The 17,177-nt window shown below is 35.5% G+C and overlaps 1 protein-coding gene across 1 annotated transcript; it reads left to right on the top strand.

Moving 5' to 3' along the window:
• The first annotated feature begins 644 nt into the window (after nt 1–644).
• Nucleotides 645–15,295, top strand: LOC132705049 (probable maleylacetoacetate isomerase 2). The gene is made up of 4 exons (XM_060675476.1): nt 645–1,341; nt 1,462–1,513; nt 10,502–10,728; nt 14,860–15,295. Exons 1-4 carry the CDS (start codon nt 1,321–1,323, stop codon nt 15,214–15,216), a joined length of 657 nt encoding a protein of 218 aa, XP_060531459.1. The 5' UTR covers nt 645–1,320; the 3' UTR covers nt 15,217–15,295.
• The last annotated feature ends 1,882 nt before the right edge of the window (nt 15,296–17,177 follow it).

Raw genomic sequence — 17,177 nt, 5'->3', positions numbered from 1 at the left:
TTGCGGTTTTCATCACACATTCTGCTCGGGATATTTGAAAAAAATCCATATTGAAATCGTTATTTCGGGGGCTGTCGAGACGCGATGACGTCATTGATTATTACGGCCGCACTGCATGGTTTCAGAAAAAACTTATTTCCTAGAAAACCATTTACTATTTTCAAAAAATTCTTGAACCGGGAAACGCTCTAACCTCCACTTCGAGCAATGATTGAATGATGTACAGGGTTTGTCGTTTATTTTCCGTTTATTTCCGTTTTTGTGAGTAAATTATTGGCGATAAATGAAAAACCGTTAGAGATGGGATAATTTTATTGGAACAGTATCGTAAACCGTGTCGTGAGAGAGTTTCAGGTTTCGTCAATTATACGGGGCGCCTACATAAAACGGTTTCTATAATCGCATTTCGTGAATTCGACTTTGTTTACATTTTCAATAGAAGTTAAACTAATAAGTTTATAAAAACACAGCGTTTGCGTTAACTCTGCACGTGTCGCTAATTTTTTTAACAACACTTTCTACACCTTAATTCCATTTTTGCCTGAAAATTTAATAACATTTTGAGAAATTACTGCCGCAAGGGGTAGAACGTAAGAAAATATAATTAGAGCTGCCACTGGTTAAAAACGAAATTTCAAATCTCGCGTACGCGCACATTGACCAGGCCTCAAAATTTTGTTACATAATTGCTTCACAAGTTCCTGTACTATTGGCATGGGCAGGACCTCCATATGTCTAGTAGCTATATGGTTTTACCAGAAAGCGCGGTTGCAACATTCTTGTATTCGGATACTCTTTTACTCTTGAAGATAGAAAAGAATCCCGCAGATTGACTCGAAACAAAATAACGCTGCTATTAATAGAACGTAAAACGCGCTTCTTATCGCGACAGATAGCACGGCGTCGCACTTGCGCGCGACATCCTTCCGAGCCGTTCCCACCGCGAAATGTAAATTTCGTTTTTTTTTCTTTTATTTCTACGCGAGAAACGGCCGAACACAATACATAATGGGAACGAAACGTCGTTATTGAATAGCGAAAACTAGTTTGCGAAAACCCGTCGCAGGCGGCCGGGTCCGATTTGCGTACGCACACGTGCGTGCCTGAGAACGACGGCATCGAGGTTGGCCGCGTTGGGAAATACGCGAGCGCGGGATCGAGCTGGCGTGGACGGTTTCGCGAAAAGGGACAAACAAAAGAGGAGGACCGGCAAATTCGAGAATTTTGGGGTTAGGATTCGCGTTCGACCGATGGACGGCGATTAGGGAGAGTAGCCGCGACCGTCTTCGGTTTGTTTAGTTTTAGTTTTGTCCTTTTGAAATGTCGTCGTTGCTCGGGAAGGTAAGTGACGTGAACCGCGTAGTTTTCCTGCTGGCCGCCCGCGCCGAACAGCTGACGCGGCGTGAATGGAGTGACCGTGACCTTTCCGCTTTCATTTGTTTTTTTTTTGTTTATTTTCAGCCGATTTTGTACTCGTACTGGAGGAGCTCGTGCTCTTGGAGGGTCCGTATTGGTGAGTGCGTTTTTTTATGTCAGAGTATTCTGGACTGTTTTCCGAGGTCAGTGAACGGTTGCCAGTTTCAATAAATATACAGTGCGTTCCATATGAGATACGAAGATAGTTTAATTTAAAAAAAAGGTGGGAAATTTAAAGTGGCAACGAGAAAGACACCATTATTTTTTAAATAAAATAAAATAAAACACATATGAACAGGTAGGAGATACTACAGCATTACTAAAACTATAAAGATTCGATTGAACACATCATCAGACCTATAAAAGCGATTTTTTTGCAAATATTTCGGAAGAGCGGTTTTTAAAACATTTAATTATACATTTTTATCCCTCCTTAACATTCGAAAATAAAGGAACGGTTTTTCGAAAAAGCTTCAAAATTTTCTTCTTGCCTGGTGTCCTCTGGTTTGGATGCGGTTTTCTTCGATTTCCGTCCCTTTCCCGAGAAGAGCTCCTTAATGATGAAAACTAAAATTAGAACCATGATTATTCCAAAAACAATAACAATTATTTGGAACGTATTTCCATGGAGTTAGTCTTTTGCCTGGTATATTTCGTCAATATTTATTTTTGAAAGACTGGGGTATTCAGGATAGGAAAATATTGGTTTCCCGAACTGGATTTTTACATCGTCGAAGATTTTTGCTCCATTAATTTCTATTTGACCGTTTACTGGTATCTCAATCAGTACTGGTACTGCGATTTCACATATATCGATCCGTGTTACACTTGATTAGCAGTTTGTCAGGCTTCTGTGGCAGAACAAGAACTAAATTTTGAGTGATTTGTTTTATAATTGCTTCTGATCCACAAAATTTACCTGCGTTCCCAAAATTTGGTAATAAGATTAAAAACTTTTAAATAGTGGAATTAGATTTTCTTTATAGATTGATATTGATAGATATTTAGGCATTTTATTGAAGTCATTATAATATTTTGCCAATGTAAGTTTAATTGCGCTATGATCCCGTCAAAACTAAGATAGTTTTGTAAATAATTTATCGTCATAAATACTGCATTTTGTAATGTTTTTAAACCAGTTTGTAGTTTACGTTGGTTTTCATTTAATTTCACAATAGTTTTATTATAGTTAGGCCCTTTGATAAAGATACTTGTAGTTTTAATTCTTTGACTAGATTATTTTAGTTTTTCTCAAGTGTATCTATTGCTATTTTATAATAATTTCCGGCCTCGTTCTTTACGAACATTAGGATGTAAATTTTCAAGTTTTCCACAGTAATTTGCATTAAAAATTCAGTTCTTAAAAGTCAATTTTCGACAAGTCCATAATAAAAAATATTATTTCTTTGATTATAATTTATAAATTAACCTTGGGTTACCTATCTGGGTAGGAAGTATAGGATTTACTAGTGTGGTAACTTGTACGTCTGTCGTTACTATTTGTTCAGTTAGCATTGCTACGAGTAGAAGCGTCAACATTTTGATCTTCATTTTTTTCCTGAAAGAATAGATTTTTATTAGCCTTTGACCTTGAACTACTTTTATGATAGCTTGTCTTGAGTGTTTTTAATTTATTTTCCATTTGGTTTTTTAACGGTATCTTTTTAAATTTAGGAAGTTCTTTGCTTCTAAATTTTGTTTTAATCAAATCATATTCTTGACCACTAAAATCTGGTCGTTCTTCACGATTTTTCCTTCCTTTCGTTTATTCGTTTAATTCCTTTATTTGTTGGTACAATTTACTTGAGTTTTCTTTGTGCCATTGCGATTTCGATCAAATGGGTTTTGAGGGTTTTGACCATTTATCACTTCAAAAGGTGTAAATTTCTGTGTGTATAGAGTACTTGTATTCCATTACTGCTCTCTTTATGAGTTGATCTGTAGTTAGATCTTTGTTTTCTTCTTTAAGACATCTATAACTTTCAATATTACTTGAATGAAATCTCCATAGGTGAGTTTGAATTACTATTTTGTGATGTAACTTAAAAAAGTTTTCGAGGTTCTTGTTTTTAAGTTCTGTTCCCTCATTTGAGGTTATTTTCAATGGTAATCCGTGATGCATTGTAAAATTAAAAAGGTTTTCAACTACCTCGGTTCCTGTTATGCTTTTTAATGGACACTCTTGTCCATAGCGCGCAAATGCGTCAATTATTACAACATAAGCTTCATATGGTTTATCCTAAAAGTATCGACGTGAATATTTTCGAATGGTTTTGATGCTGTTGGGGTTAAGTCGAATTTTATCACTTTTGGTTTTCGATCATACTTATTCTTTTGGCATATGTCACAACTGTTAACATAATTTTCTATGTCGTCGGACATTTTTGGCCAATAACATTTTCTACAAAGGAAATTCTTCATTTCATTTATCCTACCGACTGCGCCATTCAAATGTTCAAAATTCGGGAGAGCGTTTTTAAAAACATTTATTTATACAGAAAGCAAAATAAGGTTTTATTCGGACTAGAACAAATAGGGCTTTGATCAAAAACACAACAGGCTTACACCGGTGACCTGCAGTTTGTTTTAATATTGAATCAAGGTTAGGACTTTTCTCGGCTTTGGTGATTTCTAATTTCTCCAGTTTTTCACTTTTTGGGCACTCGTGTGAAACAATGCCATTTTTATTAGGAGGAAAGTTATGTGCCGTGGACAAAAGATGAGTACCGAAAGCAGATTTGGTCCCAGTGTTCTTGTACTTTTTCATCGAACTGAGATGTTAGCGAACCCTGACGGAGATTTTCCTGCCACACTGTCCGATATAAATTGCACTACAATCCTCACAGTTCAAAGAATATACTCCTATTGGATCCTCAACTTTTATTATAAATTGTTTTCATGTTGCGCTTGTTACATTCAAAAAATCGATGAAATCGAATTTTTCGAAAGTATACGCGCTTGGCAACGAAACTTATATCTCGGAAACGGTGCGTCATACAGCGTCTGTACCAACAGATGGAATCGGCGTCGAAAAAAAAACGTTTTCGTTTCTTCGTCTGTTCTCCGTTCTCTTTTCTCTGTTCTCTGTTATCTGTCGACGCTCCATAAAAACGCGAATAACTTCCGAACGGTTTGTGTGAGGGATCTGAAGTTTTGCTCCTTTTAAACTGGCCACGAAACACATAAGCCCATTGGAAATGGCCGCGATTGGAAATTGAAAAATTGGAAACTTTTGTATTTTAGGTTTTCACATATTGCACAGGGTGTTCGGGATATTCTGTGCCACATTCAAAAATGTAACAGATGTATTAAATTTGTAACTATCGCCTTCAAATTTAGCAGAGAAGTGAAAGTCCGCATCCACATCCAAACCGTAGAAACTGGGAGTAATCGAGACTTGCGTAGTATATTTTTTTTGAATTTTGAAATTTTGTTTTTCCAGAAAAAACAAAATTTCTTGAAAACTATCAACTTGATTGGCAAAATTATTTTACCTGGAGACGCGGAAGATTCGGTACTATAACTTCTATTTCAAGCATTTTTTCGATTATGTACAGGGTTTTTTGCAATTAAAGACAAAAATCTAAAAGACCCTGAAAATCATTCTTTTCGCTATTATTAGCCATAACACAAAATTGTGAAAAATATTGCCAATCGGTTTAAACAGTGTTATAGGCCACACCGGCAGCTACGGACTTGCCCCGCTCACCGACGATTTTTCGAAATCTTCTTCATCTTCTACATTCCGACCTAAAATATAAAAAAATAGAGATATTTTTATGAATATATCTCGAAGGAACACTAGGAGGCCTTCTAATAAGGTGATATCGTCTGCACTATCACTTCTATTATGATACAGCCTCTTTAGAACCAAACGAATTATTTTTTATTTCCACCTTCGTCTCTTTCAAGGATAGAAATGACTTCTGCCTGCCTCTGAGTTTTTTTTTTGTGCCCTTTATATGTCGTCTACGGATAATTCGATTCTGTAATATTCAAAACTAAATAGTTTTTCTTACCTGACTCAAAAAAACTCTATGCACATTACGTGAAGACCAGGAATCCCCCTCTCTTAACAGTTATTCAAATTTGCCTGGTGTTTTGATGGATGGCCAAAAACATTCAAATTTTCTAGGAGTTAACCAACTGTAATGGACTATAGATAAGCCGCCACCTTCGTCGTCTTTCTGCATAATTAATAAAGAACGTGCTTACTAAATTAACCTGGAAATTAACTAATATCATGCAGAAGCCTTGCTGTTTTTGTTACAACTAACAAATATGGATACTGCAAAATACTCACGTTTATACGGAATCCACACATCGACAATGTAAGTATCGGTTATATGGCGTCCATTGCGTGCCCTTGTTTGCTATTTCAGTTCGACCGTTGGTTAGTCCGTATTGGTTGACGCACGCGCAGGCACATGGCGGTTAAATTAAATTTGAACGGCACAGAAAATTTATTAATTTTCTAGTTTCCCGTATATTTCTAAAGATTTGAAACCAAAAATAAAAAAGCATTAAATTACTCGTCACGTAAATACAAAATATTACCGGATTTTTATCGTCAATTTTAAAATCGATGAATAACAATTATAAACAAAATGAAAAATATCAATAAATATTCTAGTAGGTTATCTTACATATGAGCCGTTCATTTTGAAAGTGACTGAAATCCATTTATCTTTAATTTCAAATATTTAAGATTTGCAATGTTAAATCGCATTTAAGGGATTTAATTTTATACATCCCATTAAAAAGTCGCTATTATTAAGTATGTGATATGACCTGGCTTACCTTAAAAGGAGTTGGGTCACCTTCAAAATAAAAATTTGTTTTGTTATAAAAAGTGAAACAGAAGTCCGTTACATATAGCTTAAAAAATAGGAAAAAAAAACATTTAAATTACGTTTTTAGATAATAGAAATAAATTTAGTAACAAGTTATTCGTTGACATTCTCAGTATGCGGGAGTGATTTGAAATAGTTATGGTATTCCGGAGGTATATACCGCAATAAGTCCATCATGTGTTGGTAATTTAGTGATGTGATGCTTCTTATACTTTTATATAACGATGGCAATACAATATTCCCAAATTTTTTAGGTCTACCCTGACGTGGCAATAAATTAAATTAAAAATTTTATATGGTTCATTTCTTCAAAAATCGCATTCAACATATTTGAAGCCAGTTTGTTTTTTCTCCGTTGATATTTTTGGACCTTTTGTAAACTGCTTTTTCCAAGAGTCTTGTTGATATAAAATCCTCTTGTTTCATTTCATTTACTATGAAAGTATGACCTTTTATACATTTTTTTATTATATTATAATAATCTTGTGGCACATACATAACTGATTTCTTTTTAACATTTCTATAACGTCAAAATCTCTGCCATTAGGTCAAAATGAATGCTCTAATATTAAAAATTTGTGATCTATGATTTCCACACCGATTCCCATCTATAGAATTTTTAACCACTTTAAAGATATTTTCATGTTTCTGTTTTGTCCTCGACACATGTCACTATATGCAATGATGTATTTTTCACCTTTCAGGGTTGGGAACCTCTAGAAGCTTTTGCTTCATCCCAAACGTACATGTATACATTATCGTTGTGGGAATTGTGTATGCCTAAATTTAAAATATACACTTCACATTTATAATAAGCTACCGAAGTAGTTAACTTTGGGAATGGTAACGCTTTCTGCAAATCGAATGAAAAGCCAAAGTAATGAGTTGGATTACTTGATACTCGCTCTTTAACGCTTTTCTAGCCGATCCTGCTAGGTGCAAATGAATATCATGTTTATCCATAAGTTTTTCTGTTTGTTGAGTTCAAAATTATGTAAATTTCTTTTTAATTTTGTGTATCTTAAACATGCCGGACATTTCAGTCAATGTGACAACAGGGCGCTGTACGCCAAACCGGCAAGGTCTACGTTTCTGCTAGGCGAGTAACAATTTTGTAGCGTTACGGTGTAGACGTGCTCGGCCTGGGTCGCGACGTCGCCGCAATGTGAGATACAGTCCATTTATAGAAAAGAAAAATTCAATAAATATTAAGTGATTGAGGAAACGCTTGTATTATTGAAGAAACACTGTTCTACATGGTTTTCTGATGCTATGACTTCAACGTTTAATCACATCTTTGACATGTTGGTGGAAATGTAGATTAAAATCCTTTTTGAATGTTTTTCTATATAAGTCCATTCATAACTGCTTTTAAATTATTTTCTTCACAGTGAAGCTCATAAAAATTAAACATTTTTTTATAGTCAGTTCAGGATGAAGATATTTTCTGTCGGGATTATGGTCCCTAGTATAATTTTGGGAAATTGTTAATATGGTTTTGAACAGTCATATTTGCTTCATCACATATTTTTCTCAACGGTCCAGACAAACGCCCTCGTAAATCGTTGAAAACGTTTTTAGATTTTATTATACGTTTCACTCGTCCTTCGCTTATTTGAAAAGTATCTCATTTCTACATGAACTTTTTCCGTTTCTCTGGCGTCTTCTTTTTACGACATTACGTCCGGTCGCTTCGTATAGCAATATATTTTGCGTATTAAAATCTATAAAGGTTCCAAAACATTTCGAAAATACATTTTCTTTCTGTTTCATTTTAAATTTTCAAGCAGTCTTTTCGGCATTGGCAATCTTCATTTTCAAAAACTTTGGTAGGGATAATTTTTCACTATTGTGTATCGTATGTTTTCTCCGAATTCCGTTTAAATTTACGAATTTTCGTGTTCTCTGAATGCTTCTTCACACTTCCTCTTCCCCTGTTGAAGAAGGAACTTCTAAAATTCTCCTTCTTTGTTTAAATCTACTGTATGAGTGTAATTCCTTTTCACTTTGTACTCAATCAGTACTACATATCAGAGAGGTCGTATTTACTCGAAAAAATAAATATACTATTGGGTTGTTCGAAAAGTCATTTCGTTTTTTTTGGGGAACATGAAAGACAGTTTTCCTATAATGAATAAATATTTTATTAAATTATATATCGGCCATTCTGGTCCAACACGTTTTGCCATCTTTCTGGCAGTGACATAATTCCCCTCTCATAATAGTTTTGGTCCTTGCTGGCAAAAAACTGGTTCAGGTGGTTTTTGACATCTTCATTTGAGGTAAAGGTTTTGCCATTCAAGCTGTAAAAGTTTTTGGCGAGTGACCAAACTTGTGTGAGGCCTCGCATTATCCTGGTGGAACACTACACCCTTCCTGTTGATTAATTCGGGCCTCTTCTCTTTAAGTGAATCATTCAATTTGTCCAGTTGACGACAATAGACTTCTGAATTAATCGTTGTATTGTCCGGCAAAAGCTCAAAAAAAAACGATTCCTTTGACATCCCACCAAACGGAGAGCATCACCTTTTTTTGGTAAATGTTGGCTTTTGACACGCTTTGAGCCGGTTCATCTTTTCTGCTCCATGACCTCTTGCGTTTAACATTGTTGTATACAAGCCATTTTTCGTCCCCAGTAATAATCCGCTTCAAAAATGGATCATTGTCTTGACGTTTGAGGAGCGAATCACACACGTCAACGCGACGACACAAATTTCGCTCCGTAAGGACATGGGGCACCCGCAGATCGAGCTTCTAGGTTAAGCCCATGCCTTTCAAATGGCCATAAACAGTCGAATTCGACAAATTTAATCTCTCACCGATCTCTCGTGTGGTTATTCGCCGATTTGCATCAACTAATGCCTTTATCGCATCTTTGTCAGCTTCGACCGGCCTTCCAGACCGTGGTGCATCTTGGACATCAAAATTGCCGGATCGAAACTTTGCAAACCAGTTCTGGCACTGGCGTACTGTTAACACGCCTTCTCCATACACATCCGTCAATTTTTTTCTCGCTTGGACAGCATTTTTACCTTTTCTGAAGTAAAAAAGTAAAATATGACGAAAATGCTGCTTATTGCTCTCCATATTTAAAAGGGCACCAACCAAAAACTACTGCGTGGAATTAATAGAACTTTTTCACACACAAGCCTTACAATATCAGCTCTCAAGACATATAATGGTTATGCGGCTTAACTGTGAAGTTGGTTTCAAAAAAACGCAATTAAGTCCTCTGATGGGAAAAAACGAAATGACTTTCCGAACAACCTTATATTATATATTATACATTTAGGATCATAGTGGTACGTTACATATACGTCCTACTAATGACGCCTACAGAACGTATGATATTTCACGTCTTGGCGACGTCGAGAATAGGACTTCGACGTCGATTACGAATAATTACCAATTATCGACTACTATACGACGTGATCTTGTCAGCTGAGATATTTTTAAGTATATCAGCTGTTACTTTTTTCGGAACCCATCACGCTTTCGTTACAAATTTAGCTTTGTAGCACTACCACTGCTGGATTGAATTTTAATCATTTTGCAACCGTTTGTGGACAATATGTTTACTGTTTGTTATTCAGCCTTGACAAAAACAACTTCTTAATTAATGCAAAGATTATATTCCAATCGATTTTAAATAATTTTTAACATACTGCGTGTTTAAATTAGATTCGAATATTTATTATGATCAACGGCCATTTTTAATGGTCTTGTACCAAAACCTAACTCTATTTCGCAACACGTTTTTGCTACATTTAAAATAAACTATAAAAGACGAGAAAGTTAAAACCCCAATTACAATGAAAACGTAGTAAGTAGCATAAATTTGTTGTTAAAACGACAACAACAAAAAAGATTTTGATTTTGACGTTTATTCCGTAGTATAGTCAGATAAATTTATGCAGCCAATGTAGCTCTTGATCGACACTTTCTAATTGATCGTTCTCATATAAATTGATTAATTCCTGATCTGGTAATTCATTATTTTCAATCGGTTGTACTGATATCGCCATCACTAAAACTAGCGTCTTAACTTTGTTTTCACATTTCACATCTGGTTAATCAGCGATCTACCTAGACAAAGTTTTTTAATACCCTGTATATTTCGGTCAAACTTAACCGCGTGCATCTCGGAAACAGGACATTTTAAAACTGCGATTTATAAATTGTTCCTCTTGAATGTGCGCTTTGTTTTATTAGCTTTGTTACTGTATGTTCAGCTTTGAATCTGAAAGAAATCCCGTACGACGTGAAACCGATATCCCTGATCAAGGCCGGCGGCGAGCAACATTCGAACGAGTTCAGGGACGTTAATCCCATGGAACAGGTCCCAGCTTTGCATATAGATGGGGTCACCCTCGTCGAATCGCTGGCCATTCTGCATTACTTGGAGGAGACCCGTCCCCAAAAACCACTACTTCCGCTGGACTGTATTAAAAGAGCCAGGGTGAGCTTATAAGACGCGGCCGTGTTTTATCAACGGATATCCGTTTTATTCGTTGTTTATTCTCGGCTTTCTTTTATGCTGGCACTGAAATCTTTCCCCTATACCGGGTGATACATTGCTCAATGGCATCGAAACATGTACATTTTATAGCAACTCATGTGCCGAGTTTAAATAAATTTTAATAAGCCAATGTTCAGTTACTGACTTAAATTGCAAAATTGCAAAATGTCAATACAACAAAACTTGATAACGTCAAGCTGGACAATGAGATATGAAATAAAGATTGGTTTACAATAAAGACATGCACATTTGGTTTCACACATTCAAAATAAACTAAGTATTGAACTGAGGTGGCTTTTATGTAATGAAAATCCATTTAACAAAATAAATAAGAACTAGAAGTTCAGATTTTCACGAAATTTTATGACATTTGTTTTGACAACACCGTGTCTTTATCAAATGTAATATTTACAAACCATCTGCTACTATATATACCGAAAAATGACCATAAAACCTTAATTAATGTTGTAAGAATGTAGGTTTAATAATGGAGAGGTATTTAAATCTAATTGATCGTTAAGCAATACATTTGAATGTCTCATTTTGTTAACCTACATGGCTTCCAATAATAAATTTAATTTTTTACTTTTTGTGGCTGTATGTAAAATATCAACATTGTCGTCAAAAATGTGTTTTTCTGTGTTTAAGTGTGTAGCATAATTAGAATCTCGACTATTGTTTTTAAACGCTCTTTTATGTTAATTAATTTTTTTTTTGATTTATTGTTTTTTTAAAATTTTCGTATTATGTTGTTAGTTCTGAAAGCTATTTTTAAACCATATTTTGACAAATGTTTTAAAACTTTTTCACTGGGTCCTCCTATGTATGTAATTGTTTTAAATTGTTCGTGTTCTGTTGTCTGGATTTGTTTTTATTTATAATTTTATCGATATTGGACGGATGATAGCCGTTGTGCAGTGCAATTTGTTTGTGTGTCCGTGTGTGAAGGTTTATGGTAAATGGAAAAATCTAATTTGTTTTGCGTTTTCGTAATAGTTAAGTCTAACAAATTAATAGAGTGAATTTTATACGATTATGTAATGAGTTAATGTAATTCAATTGTCTGTCCGTTCCAACAAAACAAGCAAAGACATTATCCACGTATCTATACCACCATAGAAAACTTTTACTTAAAGGATGTTCTAGTATGATATTTTCCAAATTATCCATAAAAATCTCGTCTAACAAAGGACTAAGTGGGTTTCGCATAATCAAACTATGCTTAGAGATGTAAATCTGTCCATTAACTTCAAAATAATTTTGGTCTAAACATACTATTAAGCAATCTAATAAATCTTGTTTCACCAATGGGTTAACCTGTTTCCGAGTGAGGGTGAAATCTGCTAAATCTATGTTGTGTTAGAAGGGATTTTGATATCTTTAATTTTGTTGATTAATTCAAAAGAAGATTTTGTTGCAAATTTTGGTTTAAAATCTGTGTGAAACTTTAAAATATTTATTAATTTAGTATGTATGTTTATGAATTTTGTTGTTTAAAAAATAAAAAACAATAACACGAAATGTCCAAAATCTCAACAATCAGATGTTAAAATGCCTAAATTGTCCTAAAATTTGTATTGGACAAACAGGTAGATCCTTCAAGAAATGCATTAACGAACATATAAGAGCGTTTAAAAACAATAGTCTAGATTCTAATTATGCTACACACTTAAACACAGAAAAACACATTTTTGACGACAATTTCAATAATACATATATAATATAATAATATATAATAAAATAAAAAATGCCCCAATGTTATGCTTCCCTTAAATTCCCACCATTATATTTATTGGAGATATTGGCATCGAGTATGAACAAAACAATGTTCATTGTCTTGACTCCAAAACCGACAGTTTAGAACATTCATCAGTGAAATGAATATTTAAAAAAAAACCCTAATCATAATTTGCTTTTTTCATCATCTCAATCTCCTCAATATTTTCCTCTTCTTTCTTCTGGATTCCTCCTGCGTCGGTTTTTGTTGACTCGAACCTGTTAACGTTCTGCCAATCACCCTGTTGGCTTCTTCAGAGCTTGACTGAAACTGGCTCGCATTTTACTCTGTACCTGCTTATATATTGGTTGAGGGAGGCGGAGCTAAATGAGGGACGGATGACTGATTCCCATATTGGTGACAGGTAAAAACCCGAGTCGAAAATACATTTTCGTTAATGGTTAACACGATGAGGACTGAGACAGACTATACCTTCACCTTGTAAGAATCTATTCAGGAACAGTTTGATCATTAAACAGAATAAAGTAGTTGGTTGGTTTTATTCAATCTTCCAACTTGAGATACAGTCCTTCGAAGAAGAAATTGGGAATCAACCATATGTGTTAATTCATACGAAATTCTTAATACATGTAATTTTAAACGTTGTTACTTATTATTGTAGGTTTGTTTATCGTTGGTCTAAGGTTCTGAGGAAATAAACACAGTCCGACGTGTAAGAGAGGGTAAACATGACAATTTTAATTTGAAAATGTATAATATATATATTTATTTATTTTTAATTAATAATCATTAAGTATTTTGGTCAAAACGAAAGGTGTTCAGTCCATCAGCGAGATGACACGGTGCGCACCTGAAACTAAAAAAAATATAATGAGTACCAAGTATTATCAAAAATAATAAAACAAAATTAACATTAATTAATATCACCAGAAAACACAGATAAGAGATATACCTTGGCGTGACATAAAATATGGAACTGAGTTTATGTTGGTACTAATGGCAGAACACACAAGCTACCTATTTCAATCACTAGTGGTGATTATTCGGATCGTGCAATGAATACTAAGGGCGGAGACAGACGAAGTATTCTGTCGCAAATAACCATACCGACACTGAAGGGCAGCCACACACGACAGTGCAATAAACAAGTGAGGCCATAATATACTGAAGGGCAGAAACACACATCAGTATATTAGTACTAAGAGCAGAACACACATAGTACCTGTTTCAATCACTAGTGGTGATTATTCCGATCGTGCAATGGATACTAAGGGCAAAGACACACGAAGTATCCTGACGCAAATCTCTTATGTATATTTTATAAATTGAAAATGAAACCGATCATTTGGTATTTTGGCCAATAAAACGAAACCGTCATGAAATTCAAATATTTTACTCGTGAGAACACTCACCTCTAAGTCTTCGCAATTTCACGTGATGCAAACAATAGCCGGCACCACTCGAATGCACGGTTAACCATCTTACAATTCGTCTACCCGTCTTTCGTCTTACAATTCGTCTAACCATTTAGCCGTATTTCGTCTATCCGTCTTTCGTCTTATAATTCGCCTTGCCGCCTTACAATTCGTCTACCCGTCTTTCGTCTTACAATTGGTCTTGCCGTCTACGCGTCTTACAATTCGTCTAAAGGTCTTTCGTCTTACAATTCGTTCATCCTTCTTTCGTCTTACAATTCGTCTACCCGTCTTTCGTCTAGCCGTCTTACAATTCGCCTAGCCGACTTTCGTCGTACAATTCGTGTACCCGTCTTTCGTCTTACAATTCGTCTAACCTTCTTTCGTCTTACAATTCATTTAGCCGTATTTCGTCTATCCGTCTTTCGTCTTATAATTCGCCTTGCCGCCTTACAATTCGTCTACCCGTCTTTCGTCTTACAATTCGTCTTGCCGTCTACGCGTCTTACAATTCGTCTAAACGTCTTTCGTCTTACAATTCGTTCATCCTTCTTTCGTCTTACAATTCGTCTACGCGTCTTTCGTCTTACAATTCGCCTAGCCCACTTTCGTCGTACAATTCGTCTACCCGTCTTTCGTCTTCGCGTGACCCACTTCTTTACCTCTTTTTTGTTTAATCGTCTAATACTGCGTCGTAACCTGCTTTTAACTTTTCGTCGGTGTGCATCAAAAACTAGACCCAAACTCCAGGAACCACCACAAAGCGGCTTTCTTTTGAGATCAACTCACGCCCGTTAAAAGAAATAATGTAAACATAACCTTTTTCAATTGCATACAGAAATAATAAACAAAGGAACACTGTGCCGGCGAAAACTAAACTAAAGGATATATTTTATCTACATTATTATATAATTGCAGGTACGAGAAATATGCGAGGTGATAGCGTCCGGGATCCAGCCGCTTCAGAATCTCACCGTTCTGATTTACGTCGGTGAAGAGAAGAAAAACGAATGGGCCAAACACTGGATCAACCGCGGCTTCAGGGCGGTGGAGAAACTTTTGGCTGCCAGCGCCGGAAAGTACTGCGTCGGAGACGAAATATCCATAGCAGATTGCTGCTTGATCCCGCAGGTGTTCAACGCGCGCCGATTCCACGTAGACTTGAGACCTTTCCCCACCATTTTGAGGATAGACAGGGAACTGGAAAACCACCCGGCCTTCATGGCCGCCCATCCCAGCAACCAGCCCGATTGTCCCCCGGAAGCCATTAAATAAATCTTTTATTTTATTATATTTTATTATTATATACGAACGAATTATGTTTAAGATGTGAAGTTTTACGAATAATGATTGCAATGTCTGCTGGGTTTTTATTTTACATGTCATATTATCACGGCCATAGATACCATAAATAGATTTAAGATTACTTTAGGACCACGAAAAAGTCATGGATCCTTTGGAGAATACGATGACTGAGGCCTGATTGATTATATTTTATATATACAGGGTGTCCAATAAGTGCTGGACCGGCATTAGTTAGTAGTTAATAGTTAGCAAATATATGACAGAGCACAACAATACAAAACAAACAAATGAAATATCTTTAGCTCTGGGGACAGTCTATTTTAGACTCTAATACCGGTGTTCGTAAAATATTTTTTTGAAAATTCTAGTCTACTTTTTTTGTGGAGAAACAGACTTTGTTACACGTATTATAGTCGTAGAAAATAGCATTCTTATTTTTATATACCCATAAACAAACTTCTAACATTTGTATACACGCCAGAAGAGTTGCCTGCACGAACTATCCGGCGACACTCCAGCAATATACCCAAGGACTTTTTTTTGGGATTTAAAAGCAGATGTCGCATGACTTGAATTTCCCCAAAAGGGAATACCATAGAGAAATCTCGAATACATGTAAAAATTTAACATGCACTTTCCAGTCAAAACAGTTTTTAGTTTTTTTATTAGGAAACAATAACTGAAGAAAGTAATTGGCATTGAGTTTCCCCAGTTAGAGTTTCGTCGAGCTCTAGTCCTAAAAATTTAGCGTGCTTTTTTATTTCAACGGCCTCGCCGCCCGACGTTCACAGAGAGATCTTTTTTGTTTTGTGGGCATTTCAATATCAGTACACTTGTTTTTTGGACATTCAAAAAGAGTTCGTTGGTGTTAAGTGCTGAATTAATTCTTTCTTGAAGAGTTTGATAACAGTGTGAGAAGACTAAACTTGAATAGTCGTCAGCAAACTCTGAGAGACCCAAACTAGGTAGGTTAGCAGAAAGTTCATTGATAAAAAGGATAAGTAAAACATTGCCAAGCACTGTACCTTGCGGTACGCCTCTATCTACAGATTGGGCTTGGGATGTTTTAATTTGACACAGGTTGCCCCTCTCCTGCCTTATTTCGACATACTGCCTACGATTTGTTAAGAACGATCTGAACCAGTTCAGAGCTGTTCCACGAATTCCGTATTGTTCCATCCTATTCAAAAGAATTTCGTGGTTCATACAGGCAAACTCCCTACTGAGATCACAAAATATTCCACCTGTTCCATTCAGACAAAATTTATTTTTACTTAAATAATCGGTCAAGCGGTCAAGCATGGCGTATTCAAATATGTTACCAAACCATGATGTGATTGGTATTGGACGATAATTTTCTGCAGAATGCCTGTCGCCCTTTTTGAAGATGAAACTTTCAGGGCTGTAGGAAAAACTCCCTCTGTTAATGATATATTTGTCAGGAAGATCAATGGACTATGGATATAGCCGACACACTTTTTGAATATAACAAAAGGCACACAGGGCCATAGGAATTTTTGTTTTTTATTTTATTTTTTATTAAGTTCAATATTTACTCTTAAGAGAAAGGTCTAATGTACATACTTTTAGGGAAGCTTCCAATTACATCTAGAAATGAATTGTTGTGCATGTTGGACAACTATTTTATTAGGAGGTTCAATAAAAAAGTTGTTCACAAAATTGGCTAATGCTACCGGTTCCTTAATCTCAAAATTCTTTGGCCGTTTATTCCTTCCACTTATCTCAGACACGATAGACCAAGCAGTTTTATTTTGATCATCTGACTCCAAAATTTTTCGCCCATAGTAGCCTTTTTTTTTTTAATTTATTAATTTTTTATGTTTACTTTTCTCATATTTATATTTTTCGACATACATACAGCCTTTTTTGCGCAATATATAATATAAGGAATTTTGAAATACATGCTTAGG

The sequence above is a fragment of the Cylas formicarius genome, unplaced genomic scaffold (genome assembly GCF_029955315.1).
Source record: "Cylas formicarius isolate icCylForm1 unplaced genomic scaffold, icCylForm1.1 PGA_scaffold_10__41_contigs__length_53128322, whole genome shotgun sequence".
Classification (NCBI taxonomy): Eukaryota; Metazoa; Arthropoda; class Insecta; order Coleoptera; family Brentidae; genus Cylas; species Cylas formicarius.
This window is presented reverse-complemented; position numbering and strand designations above follow the sequence as displayed.